General features: G+C 42.2%; 1 protein-coding gene across 3 annotated transcripts in view; it reads right to left on the bottom strand.

Moving 5' to 3' along the window:
• Window position 1: 1 nt before the first annotated feature.
• SMAP1 (small ArfGAP 1) overlaps window positions 2-22,035 on the bottom strand; it is a 77,543-nt gene continuing 55,509 nt past the window's right edge. For all 3 annotated transcript variants that reach the window (XM_087718907.1, XM_087718906.1, XM_087718904.1), the window contains 4 exons: window positions 10,747-10,880; window positions 8,129-8,294; window positions 4,037-4,383; window positions 2-951 (listed from right to left, as the gene is read on the bottom strand). In XM_087718907.1, coding sequence (XP_087575033.1) covers window positions 817-951; window positions 4,037-4,383; window positions 8,129-8,294; window positions 10,747-10,880 — 782 coding nt within the window. In that variant the 3' untranslated portion in view covers window positions 2-816. The remainder of the gene's footprint in view (window positions 952-4,036; window positions 4,384-8,128; window positions 8,295-10,746; window positions 10,881-22,035) is intronic.

A 22,035-nucleotide genomic window follows, 5' to 3' on the forward strand; every position in this document is an offset into this window, starting at 1 on the left:
GTTTATGGATTTCTTTAATATAGGGAAGCAACCGTTTATCAATATGAGGCACCATAAAATGTAAACACAATTTACTGGCAGAAACCTGGATACAACTTGAAGGACAAAATTAAATATACAATTTGAGTTACCCTGTATAGTTGCTATGCAGTTACACTGCTGATTAATCCTGTACAGATCTCTTGTTGGTCAGATCAGATTCTTTTGACCCAGGTAACTCAAACAGTGGAAAGAAAATTGATAGGGCCCTAGGACCGTCCAGGTTTATCTCTCTCTTGCGAGCCGTTTTCCCTGTTCATCACATCATTATAACATCACAGTGAAATGTATGATGAAACAAAATCATTATCACACAAGGAAATGCATATTTCAATGATACAAGGTACATTCTTATTTATATAATTAAAACATTTGGTTCATACAGTACCTTCTACAGGATTACTGGGTAAATTTGCAAAGGTGGAGTTTACATTTTAGAGATAGCACTAACATGATACCTATTTTCCCTTATATGGAAACATTTGCTCTACAAGATAAAATAATTTTGAGTATGCGGTTGGTCACGTAGCTCTTCTGAGAGTGTAAGATTTGCAAAATCAAAACATATCGTGGAATGAAAAAAGCTGCCAATGTATTCAACTTGCTTTTTTTTACTACATCAGAATTGAAGTCAGTACAGACCACAATACGGTCAAGTTAAGATTACTTTTAAAATGAATGGTTTGAAATTGGAGGAAGGGAGGGGTAGTGAACAGGGAGACTAGATGTATTTGGGCATGGAATGTCAGGTTTTTGATTTAAACTTCTATTGCCTTTTCACTTCCAGAGTTGCGTACTGAGGGTTTGGCCCGAGGAAGTTCCAGTCCATCCTGCCACTGTGTTGGGTGGCTGGCCAAAGCCCATCATATTATTGGAACTATTCAGAGTCATTCCAGCCATTTGCTGATTCATCTGCGAAACACACACACAAAAGACTGCGGTTAGGTGCAGGTATCAGAACATTCAAATTTTATACAGAAGCCCATTACTTCATGACAGACAGACAGACAGAGACAGATAGGATGGATGGATGGATGGATACAGACAGATAGATGATTGGTACAGATATAAATAGACAGCTAGTTAGCTAGCAAGCAAGCAGATAGACAGACTGACAGGCAGATACTAGTGTATTTGCTTACAATATTAATTTTTCACAGCTAAAGTTTTTTAAAAAAATTATTTAAGAAATGCATCATAATACAATCTGTTAAAAATATCTGAGATTTGACAGAATAAATACACTTTTATATACTAGGAAAATATCGGGGTAATGTAAAGATTGCAATCCATGTGCGTATCGTGTTTTCCCATTAATAATCATGGTTGTGTGATCAATGTTACAATTTCAGTAGCAATGGGAAAATAATCATACTCAAGGAAATGTTTCCTGCCTAGTTTATCAAAGCACTGAAGTAACACTCTGGCAGGAAATGGAATGACTTTTAGTTAAAAGATAAATATAGATAATTATATTCTGCCTTTCCAACACTTACATAATACTTACATTCCACATAAAAAGATCAAATCTGGTTACTATGCATTTTAAATGCTTCTTGTAAGAATGCCCGAGTTCCAAAGGAAAACCCCATGGCGTGCCATAATTTCCACTTCACCGTCAAATGTGATCACGAGTAAAAGGATTTGTTCATGTCTTAACTAGTTTTAACCTATCATTGCTGGGGTAGCAGTTAAGATTGAAGAGACTGAAGTTATATAGATGCCAAGGCAAAGTAAATCACACCAGTTGCTGGGAGTTGGAATGTGTGTGTGTGTTTAAATATTTGAATTAAAAAAATTATTCAAAATGTAAACTCTTAAAAACCTATCCACCCTGTCCAGAGGTGGAAAAACAGATGAATTTAGAGAGAATGAGAGGAAACACAAAACCAGAGGAACGAGATTAGAATGGAGTGCAAATGACCGGACACTGAGAAAGCACAATGTACTTCTTGCTCTGAAAAACTATTCACATTCTTGGATCAGATCTTGCTTTTCCATCCCTCTAGACATGGGGTAGTCAACCTTTTTATACCTACCGACCACTTTTGTATCTCTGTTAGTAGTAAAATTTTCTAACTGCCCACCGGTTCCACAGTAATGGTGATTTTATGAAAACCTAATGAAATTTTTTAAATAATGCTATGATTATTTTTTTTAAAAAGGCAATTAAATTTAAAAAAAGGGAAGTGCTTCAGTATCGGACAAAACCCCTACCGCCCACCATGAAAGCTGGAACACCCACTAGTGGGCGGTAGGGACCAGGTTGACTACCACTGCTCTTGAGGCCTCTTTCAGAAGTATCCACCAGAACGGATGTTTGACTTGAAAACCTTACTAGCTCCAGCCAGCATAACCCATCTACAGGATGTATGGATTTGGAGCATGGCAGAGACAGGGCATTAGGCACCTGCATCTTCAAAGGGTTTGTATGTTTGTATGTCGGTCCTCTGTTCTCTTAAATTACAACTGTGTTAGACACCAGAAGCTGGTGAAATGAACAGACTCACAAGAGAACTGAAAGACAAAGAGTAATCCGAGTACTACTTAGGATGGAACGTATGGTACAAATGGCTAGAGGAAAGAGGTAAACAAATATGAAAGCAATAAAGGGAAGAAAAAGGATCAAGAGACTAGAAAATAAATACAAAACCACAGAATTAACGAGGGAAAAATATAAGGGTTTGTATATAAAAATAGTACGAAATAAGAAATACAAGAGAAACGAATGTATATAAAAGATGTATGGAATAGAGATAAAAGATATGTAAAAATAAGTATATAGATGTATAAGGTAGATAGATAGATAGATAGATAGATAGATAGATAGATAGATAGATAGATAGATAGATAGATAGATAGATAGATAGATAGATGATAGATAGATAGATAAAAGAAACAATGGATATTTAAAAGATGTAGAAGTGTTGCAAAGACAATATAAATGTATATTAAAAATAAGAATCAAGGTGAAAAAGCATAATGAACAGACCCAATCCAGGAACCAATGTAAAAAAAAATGGAAATCATCACAGGACACATTAATACTCCTCCTTGACTTACGATAGTTCACTTAGTGACCGTTCAAAGTTACAACAGCACTGAAACAGGTGACTTATGCCCATTTTTGACACCTATGGCAGCATCCCTCCCCCCATCACAGTCACGTGATTTGACATTTGGCTGCTTGACAACTGGTTCATATTGGTGACTGTTGCGGTGTCCCCGGGTCACGCGATCAACTTTTGCAACCTCCCGACAAGCAAAGGCAACGGGGAAGGCAGGCTCACTTCTCGACCGTGTTACTCATTTAATAACTTCAGTGACTCACATAATAAAGGCGGCAACAAAGGTTGTAACAGGGTGCCCGACAAAAGCGCGGTGAAAAAACCGTGAGTTCTAAACCGTGCCGACAATTGAGCGCTGAAGCGCACCAACAGAAGCGCGCTCTAAACCTAACCCTAACCCTGACCTTAACCCTTACCTAAACTTAAATCACGCTGTTGTCGGCGCGTTGATGATGTTGTGGTTTTCACGCCGCGGTTTTGTCAGCACGCTTTTGTCGTGCGCACAATTGTCAGGTCACGGATCAGAACTGGGGCTCCCATCTGCACTGAAGGGCTCAAGACAGTTCCAATTAAAAGGCAGCACCACTGTTTTTTGTTTGAAATAAAACAGCGCAGGATGTATTTCCAACGGGCTGGGAACGAGAGGCTACCAGTGAATGATGGGCCAAATAAAAAGCATGGATCTTGCACTTAAGTTTTCTAAAGTAGAAAAAGTAGAAGTAGTAACACGGTTACTATTCTCAACGAGAAGGGGGGGGGAATCAGATTTTTCAAATATCTTTGGTAGCTAATTTTCTTATTTTAATATAACGCTTCAATTATTTTTTTCCCATTTAATTAATTCCCAACTACTGACATTTGAATCCTACCCCTAAATTCTCCAGCCATCCATGTTCTCTCCCAAACGAACAGAAAAAGCACATACTCACCTGTGAAACGTTCCACTGAGTTTGCTGTGCTTGGGGCTGCATGCCGTATTTCTGGGGCTGGGGTATCTGTCCCAATACTGTTCCTTGGGACCCGCCAATGCTTTGAGGGAGTCCCAAACCAGCAGTTTGTGTAGTGACCGAAAAGCCGTTCGGCATTCCTATGCCCACCATCATGCCTACATTCTGTCCAATTACAGGCACTGGGGGCGCCATCAGGTTTCCTATCATTGCGGGGGCCGTTGGCACCGGTACAGGCACGGGCACAGGGCCTCCCATGGCTGGAAACGCTGGAAAATGAGCCGGGGGCTGGGTGGCAAAGGGCAGCGGCTGGGCCCCCATGAAGACTCCTATTTGGGGCAAAAGGAATGGAAAGGAATAGAGGAGGTTTATGCCAGCCAAAGCTCACATTTGTCCAATATGGCTATCCAAATAAGATTGGGGAGGGATGAATAAAACTTGCCCCCAGGTGGCTCATTATATGATAGCTTAAAAAGCCATCTTTATCCAATACAATACAACAGCAGAGTTGGAAGGGACCTTGGAGGTCTTCTAGTCCAACCCCCTGCCTAGGCAGATAACCCTATACCGTTTCAGACCAATGGCTATCCAACATCTTCTTAAAGACTTCCAGTGTTGGGGCATTCACAACTTCTGGACGCAAGCTTGTTCCACTGATTAATTGTTCTAACTGTCAGAAAACGTCTCCTCATTTCTAAGTTGCTTCTCTCCTTGCAACATCTCCTATCCTCCATGCAAGTTGCAATCTGACTACAGTTTTCAGAATGAGGAAGGCTGTAAAACTGTTAATAAACAATTTGGGAAGTTTATTGTGATGTACAGTGTGAGTTTGGCGTTCTTGCACATTAGCAGGATAGAAAACAAATGTTCCACTTGCTCTGGCCAGCTTTCATATTTTTTTGCTCAGTCTCTCACTATATATGGTTAATTTTATAACGTGGCTTGGGGGGGGGGAATTATTTGTAGGGCTTTTCCAGTCTAGCAAGCCCAGAGTTCTTGGGGGGGGAAATACAATTTTTCTATTAATTTACGTGCAAAAAAACATGCAAGATATACTGATTGAAACTGCTGGTACATTAGACTATGGATAATGAGGTATCATCTTATTTGCCAAGCACATTTCTGGGAAACCAAGGATAATGGAACTGTGGATAGCAAAGGCCTTGCAACTACATCATTCTGAAGCCAAGGCAGTGGGGAATTAATGGAAAAACCAATGGACTAACCACAATCACCGCCATTTCTGCCCTTTAGCAGGTTGGCTTCATCTTATTACTGTATTTTTTGGAGTATAAAGACGAACCTTTTCCCCTCAAAAAAGAGGGTGAAAATCTGGGTGCATCTTATTCCCTAAAACAGCATTTTTGGCCTCCCGAAACCCTGCCCCCTTCACCAAAATGGATGTGCAGAGGCTTTGGGAGGTTTGCAAAGTGGGGGCTGGGGAGGGCAAAAACGAATGGAAAAACAGGCCTCCTATAGACTATGCATGCCCCGTTTTTTGGCAAAAGACAGGGCCGCTTTCGTGAAAAACAGGCCATTTTTTGCTTCCCCCCTCCCCCCCCCCAGCACTTTGAGGCCTCTCAAACTCTCTACATGCCTATTAAATGAGCCATGCAGAGGGTTAGGGAGACCTGCAGAGTGCAAAACCTTTTTCTAAAATTTACCTCTTCCAAATCTTGGCGCATATTATACTCCGGTGCATCTTATACTCCGAAAAATATGGTAATACCAGTTAAGATAGAGAAAATCAATTTACTGGGCAATTAATGAATTTTAAGGAACAGCTTCCCTCAAACACCTTTATGATGAAATATTTAATTATGTAAGGTTTTTCTAAAAGCAATGATTGAAAATATTAGCTGAATTGAAATTGATTCTTAATCAAATTTCAACTTTTTTGTGTGTGGGGGGGGTCAGTTCTGGCAAAAGCAGAATATTTCTACCTACAGTAATGTGAGAAAAGAACTTATCAGGAAAAAATGAGAGCGGACCCACTTCTATTTGGGTTTATTTTCCTTGTCCCCACCCATTGGCATGTCCTTGTGTGTGGTCTAGACCAGAGATTTCCAACCTTGACAACTTTAAGAATTGTGGACTTAAACTCCCAGAATTCCTCGACCAGCTGGCTGGGGAATTCTGGGAGTTGAAGTCCACCAGGTTTAAAGTTGCCAAGGTTGGTGATCCCTGGTCTAGACCAAACCAAAAAAAAAAACCCCAAAGGTTACTCACTTCAATTGTAAAGTTATCCTAAATTCTATCTTGTTACATTGTTTTTCTGATCTAATGAAATCAGAACAATTTCCAACCTTTTATAGCCGAGGTGGCGCAGTGGTTAGAGTGCAGTACTGCAGGCCACTTCAGCTGACTGCTATCTGCAGTTCGGCGGTTCAAATCTCACTGGCTCAAGGTTGACTCAGCCTTCCATCCTTCCGAGATGGGTGAAATGAGGACCCAGACTGTGGGGGCAATATGCTGACTCTGTAAACCGCTTAGAGAGGGCTGAAAGCCCTATGAAGTGGTATATAAGTCTAACTGCTATTGCTATAGTTTTAAAGGTGAAAATATTTCCTAATATTTCCTATTTCCTGTGTACCTTTGACACAATTAGCCTAAGAGGAAAGGGGGAGGAGAGGGATGTCCATTTACTGCCAAGTCTCAAATGTCTATTAAACCCAAAGCCTCCAGGTAACCCGTGTTAATTTACATCATTTGTATAATGATGTAATTTGCATTACTATACAGATGATGGGAACTCAATGCAAATAGTGTACATTTAAGTGAATTGTTAATACAACAAATTTAATCTGCTATTTTAGGGAAATGTCTGGATGTAGATTTTTTTTCTGCCACACCCCAAGTCCCATAAACAGCAGCTTGTTAAATCAATTTTACTTTACAGGCAGAAGCTTTCATTTCAAGAGCCATGTCATCTCTCTAAATTCCTTTATTTTCTTGATTGACATTTATTTGTTGTTAAGCTGTCTTATTTGTTCATCATCTTTTGTTTCAGAATAAAAGGTGAAGATAAAGGAATCCCTGCAGGTTTTACTCTGCTAGTTATAGCTGACTTTAGGGTGCAATGCTCATTTCTGTTTCTGAATATTTTTACACACCTCACACAATTCTTTTATCATGCAAAGTTTGCTGCTTACTTAATGTTCTTTTTTTAAAATATATATATAAATCTCTTCTCCATCCCTTCCTCCACAGTTTTGGGGATTAATTATATCAAAGTGCAGCAGTATATCTGACTTAGATATCTGACATCTGATTTAGGACATCCTGAATTTAATTCCAGAATCACTTTTTAAATGGCAGAACTATACTAGTGGACATTATTATAGTAACAGTAATTTAGCGCAATAGTATTGTAGCATTTAAATATTGCAGTAGCAATACAACAATAGTGACTAGCAATGTCCTTTTAACAGCAATAGCACGTAAGATTTATATACCGCTTTACAGTGCTTTACAGCCCTTTCTAAGCGGTTTACAGTCGGCATATTGCCCGCAACAATCTGGGTTCTCGGAAGGACCCGATCTCGGAAGGATGGAAGGCTGAGTCAACCTTGAGCCTGGTGAGAGCTGAACTGCCAAATTGCAGGCAGCCGGCAGCCAGCAGAAGTAGCCTGCAGTACTTCACTCTAAACACTGTGCCACTGTGGCTCATTTTAATGTGCTAGTGAGGAATTTTAATCAGTATCTATTCATTGGAGAAGTCTTCCCAGATGGGAGGCTTCCATTAAGCATGTCTCTGAATTAAGCTCTACATGAAATGAAGGCAGCACTAAGGAAGAGAGACTAAAGTTAAGGACAATAAAATACCTCATCTTCCCAGGCTACTGAGCACTTAATGCTCAGGAATACGTGGTTCAGTTGCTTTAAGCACATGCAAATACGTATTCAAAACTGGGCATTTGTTTTCGGCGGGTGTTTCATAATAACTTTTAAAATGTAAATCCAGACTCACTTCTACAGCAGCACCTCTTTTTCTAGGGAGAAGACCTAACCACAGATTTTGTAAGTAATCTTTTAAATAATGCACACTGGAAGTAGATCAGGCAGGTAAATCACCTGGGACATTCTGCTGGGGAAGAGTGCCCGCGCCATACAGGGACAAGATGGAATCCTTGGACAACAATTTCTTTGCCGACTCTTCCGATTTTGTTTGTTCGGTAAACAGATCAAGATCTCCAGATGCAGCAGATAACGTGGCAGCCGCTGGGTTGGTGGAAGCATTCTGGGAAATAAAAGTCAAAGACTGATGAAACACGACGGGTGAAGATAGAAGTTTGTCCTTAAAAATTGCCATAATTTTTGGGAGTATAAGACACACTCCCCTCCCCCTTAAAAGAGGCTGAAAATTTGGGTGCGTCTTATACTCCGAATGCAGCTTTTTTGAAACTTTTCTTCAGCCCTAATGAGATGCTAACAAGTGAAGCGATCTTCCGTGCTTTGCCTGCTTTTCTCAATGCTGCTCCGTCCGGGACGATCAGCTGTGCTTTAGAAGCTGTTACAAGCTCAAAACCAGCAAATTTATAAGCTGAAGCTGATCAGACTAAGGACACTAGCCACGTGGTAGGCAGAATTCCCCTCCCCCCATTTTCCTCCTTAAAAACTAAGATGCGCCTTATACTTTGGTGCATCTTATACTCCAAAAAATACGGTATATAGCAAGTAGCAAAGTTCCCAAACATTACTATTTTTTACACTACATAAATAACACCAGGATCAATAAGTTGTATGTTCTTCGCATGTCACAATAGTAAAAATATAAAAATAAGAGTAGTTCCATATTTTATGCAGCAAGTCTATTATTTGCAATAAAGATGTAAAAGCTATATTTTCTGTTTATATATGTATATCTGGAAACTGGCTAGATTAAGATCACATAGGCATCTTTATGTCAGTTTATACTCCATCAACATTCTGTGGCTTTCTTAAAAAGTCCCTTACTTACTTCCATGTCACTGCTAGAATTCTTTTGGGGATCCACCTTACAATGCCTTACTTTTTCAGAATAAATTATCATTAAGCGAAAATTCAATTCTATCCTTTTCCTCAAGTGACTTAAAGAAATATTTGAAAAAAGGAACTTCTTACAACTGAAATACTGAACAAATTTTTCACCATGAATCAGTTTTTCGCAAATGTAATTAAATGAACGGGATTGGCGTCTGTAAACTGCCACTTATTCTTAATTAATAAAATTCATGGAAAGAAAGTCTCAAATAGTTTATAAAGGTGGGATTCCCAAAGTTTTTAGGTGTGTAGAGAGACACAACCCTATCATAATCACAATCAGTTTTGCATTGCCCCCTGCACAGGATTGATGAAAAAGTAACAGATCAAATAGTTTGAAAACTAGAAATTATTACAATTTAATGATATGTTCATCTTTTCTTCAATTTGCAAGGTATAAATTGGCACCTAGGTTAATAGCTCATTATTCCCAATCTAGCCAAGGATGAGTGAAATAAAGACTTCTTCAAATAATCTCCAGTTCTTCTTCTGATATAAGGAGCTATGTTTGACCTTACATTTATTTTATAAGGCAACATAAAAATATAATGTGTTTCATTGGTAACCACTAATTTTGAGGAGTCTCGATTGAAGTATCAAGGTCAAACATTCTTAACTTTTTTTCCAATCAGCTATTAAATTTTTCCTTAGTGCTGCTGTGGAGGGAGGTATTATAAATTGCTGAAGCTATTATAGCGCTAAAAGGGACGCGGTAGCTCAGTGGCTAAGACTGAGGTCTGCAGTTCGGCAGTTCAAATCCCTAGGGCCGCATAATGGAGTGAGTTCCCGTTACTTGTCCCAGCTTCTGCCAACCTAGCAGTTCGAAAGCATGTAAAAATACAAGCAGAAAAATAGGGACCACTTTGGTGGCAAGGTAACAGCGTTCCGTGCGCCTTTGGCGTTTAGTCATGCTGACCACATGACCACAGAGACATCTTCGAACAGCGCTGGCTCTTCGGCTTTGAAATGAAGATGAGCACCGCCCCTTAGCGTCGGGAACGACTAACATATGTGCGAGGGGAACCTTTACCTTTAATAGCTCTTAACAGGCAGGTATCTTCATTTAACAATAATTCATTTAGCAACTTTTTGAATTTGAAGACAGCACTGAGAGAATGATCCTTACACCTGGTACCTAAAGTTATGCTGCATGGTCACATGATCAAAATTTGCGCAGTAGGGAGCTCACCCACACTTATGACCAGAGGGGCACACAACTCTCCCCATGTTTCTATATCTACCCCACTCCATGCCTGCCCCTTTGGCTGCTCTGCACAATAATACTCAGCAAATCCAATGCTGGGGTTAAAATAAGAGGCCTGAGGCATGGATGAAGATGGGTCCTTGCCGAATGACCAGTTGTATTCTGTTTAATGATGGTGTCGGGGACAGCTGCGATGATCATTGCTAAGTTGTGCTGCCATGTGACCTCACGCTTTACGATCTCACTGTACAGCAATGGAATTTCCAATTACTGTCGTAACTTGAGGACTACTTGGACACCGACACTGGCAATATGCTGCTTTGACCATGTAATCTGTATCCCTAGCCCCCAATGTAACCGTGACAGCGTGCCAAACATTAACATAAATAATTTCTCCTTCTGTTGCTTTTATTACGACTTCCAAAGTCAAGCTTCCATGTTAAATTAATAGTTTTTGCAACCTTACCTGGGCCGATGGTACAGATGCGGCTGGCAAAGGATTAGAGATCATTGGGCCAAATATATCCAGATCATCGTCATTCAGAACTGGGGCAGGAGTGATGGTGCTTCCATTTGTAACAGAGGCGTCAGCAGGACCATCTTACATTTTTGGGGTTAAAAAAGAAAATTAAGCCAGATTGATAATTGTGAAACATAAACACATAGCATGGAGGTACACTGAGAAAAGGCATCATACAGGTAGTTCTCGATACCCCCTCGCTCTCACCCAAAAGGTAGTTCGACTTGGTTCTGAAGTTCCAATGGCCACCACCATCCCTCACCCGCATTTCAGATGCTTGGCAACCTTTGTGGCCATTTGTAGCATCCTGCAGTCATGTGACCACAATTTCTAACATTTTTGTTGAAAACCAGCATTTACTTCTGTCAGCTTCTGCTTTGCTGGTGCTTCAGCTGCCATGAAACGGGAAGGGGGGGGCGTGTATGTGGGAGGGTTTTAATTGATGTGCTGGAGGACTGCTGGAGGAATGTTCTAGGATGTACCAGTCGTTGGGATTGCGCATGCGTACGTGTTTCCCGCCTGCATCAACGGCCTACACATTCCATCTTCGGCCTGTCTTTTTGAAGTTATCTCACACCTGACATTTGAAGGACTTATGATTGGACTGGAGCTTTGATCCTAAGGGGGGGGAACGGGCTTTGCTATATATCAATTGCTTTCGCGCCATATTATTCAGATTTTGCTTCACTACTGCTTGCTTACCATTTATAATTAGTAAAAGTACTTTGGATTTCCAACTCATGGAGTCTCTTAGTCTTCTTTCCTGATTATGGAATGGAGTGGGGCGTGACAAGAAGCAAAATCTGAAAATATCCCTTTCCAGGAGATTTACGTCTACCGAGAAGGGAAATAATGTCTTCTCCGACCAGAGAGGAGGAGGGCGCCGTTGGAGGGGCGGATTCCAGTGAACTAGGACCTCCCGACCTTTCTTTACACCAGCCCAGCCCGCCTGACCGACCTTTGCACGAAGATTTATTTCAACTGCAAATTTCCAGTCAGCCTGAACCTTCTCCCCCACCCCGTTGGTCAACTTCAGTGGGGCAAAGAGAAATAGAGACAAGCTGGAATGCTGGGCTCACCCAAAGACCACCTCAACAAACTTCGCTGGAGCCAGGTGCCATGAGAAAACCTCAGGCGAGTGAGTTCCCTGACTATTGGAGCCAAAGGTACTGTGGGGAAAGAAGAGGGGGCGATGAAGGAGAATGGAGAGGCTATCAGCACCAGGGGCCCATGAGAAAACGGAGTGAATTACCTGATTATTGGGGTCAAACATTTTTGGAGGAGAGAAGGGGGGAGGAGGAAAGAGACTGGAGAAATTGGCAACGTTACCCACACCAGGATTCTCCCCCACCCCCCCCCTCGGCCCGTGTCACCCCCTGCGGCTAGAGGTTTTGCTGATCAAAGAGGACCTCCCCCCCAGCCTCCCCCCCGAAGACATCGAATGGCTAAAATCCCTCCCTTGCCTGTGCGTTTTAATGGGGCTTCTGCTAGCCTCCCCTCCTTTCTTATGCAGGTGTTTAACTACATGGAAATTTATGGCCGGGACTTTGAATCTGACACCTTAAGGGTCAGAATGGTTCTTTTATCTTTGGATGGTGAGGCGGCCACGTGGTCGACTGCTTTGCATATGTCTGGCTCGCCCCTCTTGGGGAATTTCAACCGTTTTATGGATGCTTTCCGCCAACGTTTTGATGACCCATTAACTGAGAAGCGGAACAAGTTAAAGTTTTTAACCTTTGACCAAGCCGATAGACCTGTCGCCCAATACATCCAGGAATTTCAGTGTCTTTCCCAGTACATGAGAGGCTGGGGGGAGGATGCGCTTCTGGACAGATTTGCTGAAGGGTTGAACGCTGACATTTATCAACAATGTGTCAATCGTAACCTACCGAGACGTTTAATCACTTGGTTTGAGCATGCTGCAGACGCCGAGCTTGACTTAACCCGTCTGCGCTATGCCACAGAAGAAAGAAGGAAGCAGAAGGAAAGGGCTGCCAAGTCCCTCCCCCCTCCTACTACTCAATCGCTTTCCAAACGACGAGGCGACGCGAGAGGGCCCCCTTCTGGCTCCTCCAGACCTTTAACATGTTTTCGCTGTGGCAAGCTTGGGCACACCGCCCCCGACTGTCGGGCTAAATTGCCCCTCTCTGCCCAACCCCCTCCCAGACGTGAAGAAAAACCTGCAAGAGGCTCTGAAAAGAAAAAGAAGGAAACGGCTTTCGCTGGGGAAACCAACCCCCCTCCTCTTGCCCAGCCATTGGAGGATGAGGCGGATGCTAACTCCTCTTCTTCTGATGACTCTGATGACGACACATCACCTCACTGGGTGAGTTCAAACAAGGGGCCCCTTCTACTCCCTATTGAATTAAAAGTTCCTCCTGAGGGGACGCCCGCCACCCTCCTAGCTTTACTTGATTCCGGCTGTTCCCGATCCATGATCAACCCAGCCATGGTAGAAAAATTGGGCATCAAATTGCGCACTTTAAAAACCCCGCTTGTATTTTGCCAGATAGACGGATCGGTTGCGGGGGGGGCGCCCATTTTTTTACTGAGCCTTTGGAAATGAAAATGGGTACCCACACTGAATTAATCTCTTTTGTGGTCGCGCCTGGCATGGACAGGCCACTTATTTTGGGCATCCCATGGCTCCGGAAGTGGAACCCTCACATAAATTGGCGGACAGGCCGCTTGCGTGTTCGCTCGAAGGTGCCTCCAGTGGGGGAGGGCTCTCCAACCCAACCTGACGTCACTAGCGTTCCTGAAGTAGCCGCTAGAGGGCAGGAGAGGATTGCAGGAGAGGAGAAAATCCCGAAAGAATATTTGGATCTTAAGGAAGTCTTCAGCGAGCAATCTTCGGACATTCTACCCCCCCACAGGCCTACTGATTGCTCCATTGACATTTTGCCCGGGGTCAAACTCCCAAAACCCCGCATTTACTCCATGTCACCCAGGGAAATGGAGGAGATGCGTTCTTTCATTGACAAAAATTTGAAACGTGGTTTCATTGAACCGGCCCGACCCAAGGTGGCGGCCCCTGTGCTGTTTCGTGAGAAGAAAGATGGGTCTCTTCGTTTATGTTGTGACTTTCGCAACCTTAACGCAATCTGTACTCAGAACCTCTACCCACTCCCCTTGATGAAGGACTTGTTGGCGCAACTGGGGAAGGGCCGCATCTTCACAAAATTGGACCTGCGAGAAGCTTACTATAGAGTACGCATTAAGGAAGGGGACGAATGGAAGACCGCATTCAACTGCCCTCTTGGTTGTTTCCAGTTCCGGGTTATGCCTTTTGGCCTACAGGGGGCTCCTGCTGTATTCATGCAATTTATTAATGAGATCCTACACGATCACCTCTATAAGGGCGTTATCGTATATCTGGACGATATCCTCATTTATACCCGCTCTTACGACCACCACGTCAATCTGGTGCGCACTGTTTTGAAAAAACTCCGTGCTGCCAACCTGTATGCCAAATTGTCTAAGTGCGAATTTCACCAAACTACTATTGACTATCTGGGCTACCGTATCTCCCCTGATGGCGTTGAAATGGACCCTGAAAAAGTGAAGGCGGTCACTGAATGGGACGCTCCCAAAACTCGTAAACAATTGCAAAATTTTTTGGGTTTCGCTAATTTTTACCGTCAATTTATTCCCTCTTTTGCCAACATTGCTCTCCCTATTACTAATTTGCTCAAAACTAAAGGCGACCCGAAGCCTAAACCCAATAAGCCTTTGGACTGGACCATGGAATGCCAGGCGGCATTCGAAAAGCTTAAACGCCTTTTTGCCGCTGAACCAGTTCTTAAACATCCTGATCTCAACCAGCCGTTCGTCGTCCAGGCTGATGCCAGTGATGTCGCCGTTGGGGCCGTTCTGCTACAAGCCAATGACCAAGGTAACTTGCAACCTTGCGCGTACACCTCACGTAAACTCACTGACACGGAGAGGCGCTGGGCGGTTTGGGAGAAAGAGGCTTTTGCGGTCCGTTGGGCCCTCGCTACTTGGCGCCATTTCCTTGAAGGCTCTAAACACCCATTTGAAGTGTGGACTGACCATAAGAACTTGGAAGCGTTGCGCACACCTCGCCGTCTCTCCCCAAAGCAGATGCGTTGGGCCCAATATTTTAACCGTTTCAATTTCACTCTAAAGTATATCCCGGGCGGAAAGAACTTCATGGCCGATGCTTTGTCCCGGTTACCTCAGTATAATTGTTCCAAACTGAGTATCGTCCAACCGCTCTTGGCAGCTCCGGTACTCACGCGTCAGCAGACCAAAGCTCAAAAGGAAGTGCCTCACGATCTGCTTTCTGACCTCAAAGCGGCTCTTCCTCAAGACGACTGGTTCCTGAACCATCGGGACGAGTGCACCATGAGGGACGACCTACCGTGGATTGGTGCTAAATTATACATCCCCGCTTCCCTACGACTTGTTGTCCTTCGTCGCGCTCATGACTCCAGGATGGCGGGTCATTTTGGGTTCGTAAAAACTTTGCACCTCGTAAAGAGACAATTCTGGTGGCCCTCCTTAAAAAAGGACATTGAACTTTATGTATCCAGTTGCCCGGTTTGCGCTACCGCCAAAAAGCCGCCGGGGAAACCACAGGGACTTCTGCAGTCCGTCGCCCGCCCGGTTGCCCCTTGGAAGGAGATTTCTATGGACTTTATTGTGGAACTTCCCGAGAGCCAGGGGCACACCGTCATCTGGGTGGTCACCGATTTGTTCTCCAAGCAAGTTCATTTCGTGCCTTGCCACAAGATTCCGTCCGCCAAGGCGTTGGCTAAACTATTCCTTTCCCACATCTACCGGTTACATGGGGTTCCCGACCGTATTATCTCCGATCGTGGAGTCCAATTCACATCTAAATTTTGGAAGGAGTTCCTCACACGCATTGGCTCCGCCCAGGGCCTTAGCTCCGCCTACCATCCTCAGACTAATGGCGGCTGTGAACGTACTAATTCCGTCCTTGAACAATATTTACGTTGTTTCATCAATTATCAACAGGACGATTGGGTGGACTTGTTACCACATGCTGAAGTGGCCTATAACAATTCGGTTCACTCCAGCACGGGCTTCACCCCTTTCCGGGTCGTTTACGGCCAGGATTTTGTTCCTATTCCCAAACTGCCTACGGCCCAGCCTCAGGTTCCTTCCGTTGCAGACTGGAGTGAACGTCTCAGTCGCCTTTGGCCCCTGACTCTTTCCACCTTGGACGCTGCCCATAAGGCTCATAAGAAGCAGGCTGATAAGAAACACTCTCAACCCTATGAGTACCACGTTGGGGATTTAGTATATTTGTCCACGAAATTCTTGCATACTACACAAAAGTCGAAGAAATTGGGTCCCAAGTATGTTGGCCCTTTCCCAATTGTGAAAGTTATCAATCCTGTTTCTGTTCGTTTGCAATTGCCCAAACATCTCAACCGTATCCATCCAGTGTTCCATATCAACCTCATCAAACCAGTTCGGGTGTCCGACCTACGGCCCACAGATGACCCTCCACCTGCTCCGTTGCTTATTGATGGGGAACGTCATTTTGAAGTCCGTGACATTCTGGATTCCCGTCGGCACCGTAATCGCATCCAATACCTTGTGGCTTGGAAACATTTTCCCCCCTCCCACACGGAATGGGTTGATAAGTCCCACGTTCGTGCCCCCCGCTTACTCCAGAAATTTTATGCTTCTTATCCCGACAAGCCTTGACTTTTCTCCTTTCCCTCTTTTGTTTGTTTGTTATTTGTCTGTTTTGTTTGTTTTTCTTCCAGGCCTGACAGCCTTTTTTCCGGGGGACGGCCGGATGTCAGCTTCTGCTTTGCTGGTGCTTCAGCTGTCATGAAACGGGAAGGGGGGGCGTGTATGTGGGAGGGTTTTAATTGATGTGCTGGAGGACTGCTGGAGGAATGTTCTAGGATGTACCAGTCGTTGGGATTGCGCATGCGTACGTGTTTCCCGCCTGCATCAACGGCCTACACATTCCATCTTCGGCCTGTCTTTTTGAAGTTATCTCACACCTGACATTTGAAGGACTTATGATTGGACTGGAGCTTTGATCCTAAGGGGGGGGAACGGGCTTTGCTATATATCAATTGCTTTCGCGCCATATTATTCAGATTTTGCTTCACTACTGCTCGCTTACCATTTATAATTAGTAAAAGTACTTTGGATTTCCAACTCATGGAGTCTCTTAGTCTTCTTTCCTGATTATGGAATGGAGTGGGGCGTGACAACTTCCTTCTTTGGCAAAAGCAAACAACTGGATCACTTAGCAACCATGGCAAAAAAGGTTGTAAAATCAGATTGGTCACATGGCTGACCTGCTTTATGACTGTCGTGGCTTAGGATGGGCAGGTTCCATTAGGGTTGTAAGTCAAGGACTACCTGCATGTTGGCAGAAATCACCAAATGTTTCATAAATTGTATTTAGGCTCCACCAACATCAATACTAAGCCAACACCTAATATTACTCAAATTTACAACAGTGGAAGTGCAATCTTTCCATAGTCTCTTGGAAAATCATAAACAAGACAGAATGTAGCACTTAATTCAGAGCTTGTAAAATTAGGCTGAAGTTGCTAAAGATTTCCCATCTGTATTTTACAGATGCAATAATAGCCTGCTTGAGGCAAGATCTGTCTTAAAGATACTGTGAGTTTGAGGTCAAAGTTACACAGACTCAAAACAATTTGTGAGTGGAAGAAAAGTAAAAAGGGTTTTGGTTTCCAGGATCCCAAGCTGTAATCACAATATGCGCAGTGGCCAGAAACAGACACCCAACCTATTCCAAACACATAGGAAATTTTATTCCTCTTTATTTAGGTAATTCAAAAGGGAGATAAACCACTAGTTTGAAAAATACCATATTTTTCAGAGTATAAGATGCACCGGAGTATAAGACGCACCAAGATTTTGAAGAGGTAAATTTTTTAAAAAAGGTTTTGCACACTACAGACCTCCCCAAAAACAGCCCGTTTTTTGTCAAAAAAGGGCATGCATACCCTTTAGGAGTCTTCCAGAGTGCCCCTTGGGGCTGGGGGAGGGAGCAAAAATGAGAAAAAAACAGCTTGTTTTTCACACATTTCTGGCCTCCCCAGCCCCAAGCCTTCTACAGGTTCTGCATGGCCATTTTTGCAAAGGGGACAGGGTTTTGGGAGGCCAAAAATGCTGTATTCAGTGTATAAGACATACCCAGATCTTCTCCCTCTTTTTTGAGGGAAAAAGGTGCATCTTATACTCCAAAATTTACGATAAGTGGTAGCTGACTAAAAAATAATGCAATTTTTCTTTAATTTTTTTTGATGAGTGAAATTTCTGTGATAGCTTTAAGATCCAACCTCCTTCAAGTCCAAAGTTAGAAACAGCCTCAGCATAAAGTCTCAATTTGATAAACATGAACTTAAATCCCTCTAGATATCCATGTTATTTTTTCTCTCTCTCTTCTCTCAGCATGAAATCTGCAGCGGACTATTGAACTATTTTTAACATATTCATCTACGGTTTATAGATTTACAAAACTGCAAACTAATACTGCAAACTACGCTTTGAAGTTTGCTTTTAGTTCCAAAGGAGTACAGCTCTGTAATTTATGCATTTATTTATAACATATCACACATTTTCACTATAAAGGTGAATTTCTTTTCTTTTTTTTTTTTAAGCCGTCTTCCCTTTGGGATGTACTTCTTCCTGCACTGAATCTGAAGGTAAAATTCTTGGAAAAAATACCTCAGAATGAAGGACCATCTAAATATCTACATTAGACTTAAAAAACAAAATGTGCTCTACAACAATATCCTAGATGTAGGGCAACACCAAATATATAAATTCTGGCATTGAATGTTGGTCCGGAACAATTCATAAATAAAATAAAGTTTAGAGTGAATGTAGGACATCTCCAAGAGGATCTGTCAAACCTCTCTCTCTCTTTGATCACTCTCTGTATTAGAGCAAAAGTCTTTAGGAGGTTAATACATTAGAGGCAGACAGAATATCATCTCTGAAATTATGAACGCATAATTTCAAGGCAATAAAAGTAGTTTTTCCTCTTAGTGCTCCTAAATTCTTCTGGAATTTATCATATTAAAGTAGGCTTTCAGGAATCAGATTCTTCAGTAACTTTATAGTAGCGCTACTACGGTAGAATAATATTCATCCACTTTATAGTACTTACAAATAAGTTTATCACGGCCAGAAAATTCCAGAAGAAAGTTCTCTCAAAAACATAGTTGATCTAATAATTCTAGTTTGCTTGAAAAAATACAACTGTGTTGATATTTTTTTGCCCCAGTTACTTCTCAGTTTATTCAAATAGCAAAAGACAGCATAGGTTTTCTTGTGTCCCTGCAGTACCTACGTTAAAATATATATTTTAAATCAGCTCAAAAACTTAGCATATACTGTATGTGCAGTGGATTCACAGAAACTGGAAAAGCTTTGCAACATTCATGAAGATGTTTTTTTAACGAGTTAGTTTCCAAACCTTCAGAATTTGGGACAGTGTGTTGTAAACATAATTAATGGAAAGATGAAAATAGTCTATTTGGCCTATTTAATTTCTACTGGATCTGCTCAGTGTATTTTTATACCATTTTCTGTGTAGTCATCACAAAAGTTAAATACATGTTTTACATGCATATATATTATACATACACATGTGTTACACATATAAAAACAGATGAAACCAATGCATTTAAACACTGCAGATTTATAAAAGGGAGCAGAAAAACAAACTAAATAATTTTTCCATGATATTCACCCAAGAAAAGCCAGGATGATCATAGGCACTTAGAGAGATTCCCTAATTTCCTTAGTGTATGTTTTTCACAAAACCCTTAGATCAAAATCATAATTAATAACCCCACAGTGACCTTGTACATTAGATGCCCTGGGGTGCCACAATGTAGAAATTTTGTGAACTACAGATTTGACAATACAACAGTAGTCATCTTGTGGATTTCAGTGGAAAAAGAAGAGCGTAAACTGCAATTACTATAAGTGAATGTTATACGTTATTACTTATAGCAAGGTCTTTGTGAATTAACTTAGTGATCATCTAAGTTTATCTAAGTTTATTCCCCCATTATGAAGAAGGCCTGCTTGGCAGACATGGGATGTAAGTTCTACTAAGACAGCCTTCAAAATGTCAAAGCCTGTTGCAGAGCCGAGGTGGCGCAGTGGTTAGGGTGCAGTACTGCAGGCCACTTCATCTGACTGTTATCTGCAGTTCAGCGGTTCTAATCTCACCGGCTCAAGGTTGACTCAGCCTTCCATCCTTTTTTTTTTTTTAGAAAATTTTATTAATTTCATATATACATTCAAAATTATATGATCTCATAACTGTTATTAATAATATGTATTTATAACAATTTTCCCCTACAGTTGACAATACACTTGAAATTGCTTTCTTACCATCCCATAACTCCATCTTATCTTACAATATTCCTACTTCTTCTTCTCTCCTACTCTCCTTCCTTCCCTCCTTTCTTCTCTCCTTCCTTCCCTCCCTCCTTCCCCCTTCCCTCCCTCCTTCCCCCTTCCCTCCCCCCTTTCTTCTCTCCTCTCCTTCCCTCCTTCCTTCCCTCCTTCCTTCTCTCCTCCTCTCCTTCCTTTCCCCCTTCCTTTCCTCAGCCTTCCATCCTTCCGAGGTGGGTGAAATGAGGACCCAGACTGTGAGGGCGATATGCTAACTCTGTAAACTGCTTAGAGAGGGCTGAAAGCCCAATGAAGCGGCATATAAGTCTAACTGCTATTATTGCTATCCGAAGTAACTTGGATAAAGCAATTAAATTGCATTAATTGTTTTATCTTAGCTTACTTTACCCTTGCAATATTCATGGCAGTTTATAGAATTTTAACACTACACAAATGACTTACACAAAGTGACATATGTGTAAATAAAATGGACAACCAGGAATAACAGAAAACCTTTCATTGTGGTTTCACTATAGTTAGATTGCCTCTATCCAGGAAAGGTTACAAGCAAACAAAACTTGCCGATTGATACTCCCAGCCATGTAGCTAAGTTGACCCTCGAATAACACTGATTTTCAGAGGTAGAATTGGAGTGGAGAGACGGGGTGGGGAGGTTAAAGGGCAAACTACTTTCTGCAGTAATTGCTTGAGTCTACATGACACTTTGACATTAGTAGACTGAACTCGAACATATTCCATTCATTTACCTCTTCTTGGTGTAAACATAAACAATTCCCTCTACAGCCACACAACTTTCTTTTCTCCCTGTGCTCAGAAAAAGATGGTACATAAATAGAAAAGTCTGGCCATGTTAAAAAAAAAGGAAAGAAAACCTAGCCAGTTGGAATAAATGAGGTTAAAGAGAAGAAATTCCAATTAGACCTTGGAAGAATCAATAGGTTGGATATGAAAACTGACATCCGTTTTGAACTCTAGAGTTTGAACTCTACTCATGCTCAAGTGAAGGTTTTTCCTCTTTCTAGCTGTAAAGGTCTTGAAATAAATAATCGTCTTTTCTCTGAATCTGAATAAAATACATAGATTCAGAGAAAAGGTTATTATTTAATTCAAGAATTTTACTAACAAATACACCAATAAAGAGTTTATGATACGCTTCATGAATAACAAGTTCTTCAGTGGCAAACAACACTTTCCTAGAAAGACAGGGGCATTTGCTCATAAGCATCCATATGTCAAGGGTTCTATACTACACTACAGGAACTGCAGTTGAGTTGAGTTGAGTTGAGTTGAGTTGAGTTGAGTTTATTCAATTTGTATGCCGCCCTATTCCCGAGAGACTCAGGGCGGCTAACACTCAAGGGGGGGGGGGATACAAAATAAAAATAAAAAGACAGACAATGTAAAATACACATCAGATATAACCTCAGATGGGGCTGAAAGATTCAACAGCCCCAGGCCTGCCGGAACAGCCAGATCTTAACTGCTTTGCGGAAAGCCTGAAGGGTGGTAAGGGTCCGGATCTCAACGGGGAGATCATTCCAGAGGGCCGGAGCAGCCACAGAGAAGGCCCTCCCCCGAGGAGTTGCCAGTCGACACTGGCCGGCAGATGGAATTCGGAGGAGGCCTAATCTGTGGGATCTAATAGGTCTATGGGAGGTAATTGGCAGGAGGTGGTCTCTCAAGTACCCAGGTCCGATACCATGTAGGGCTTTAAAAGTAACAAAAGTTACTTTCCTGTAATAATCTGCCAAAATATGTATACCTTAACACCGAGATCCCCTTGTAACATCAAATGGGATCCATACGAAAGGG

Source organism: Thamnophis sirtalis, unplaced genomic scaffold (assembly GCF_051295495.1).
Source record: "Thamnophis sirtalis isolate CommonGarterSnake01/CBP01778 unplaced genomic scaffold, rThaSir2_p1.2 scaffold_6, whole genome shotgun sequence".
NCBI classification, from domain to species: domain Eukaryota; kingdom Metazoa; phylum Chordata; class Lepidosauria; order Squamata; family Natricidae; genus Thamnophis; species Thamnophis sirtalis.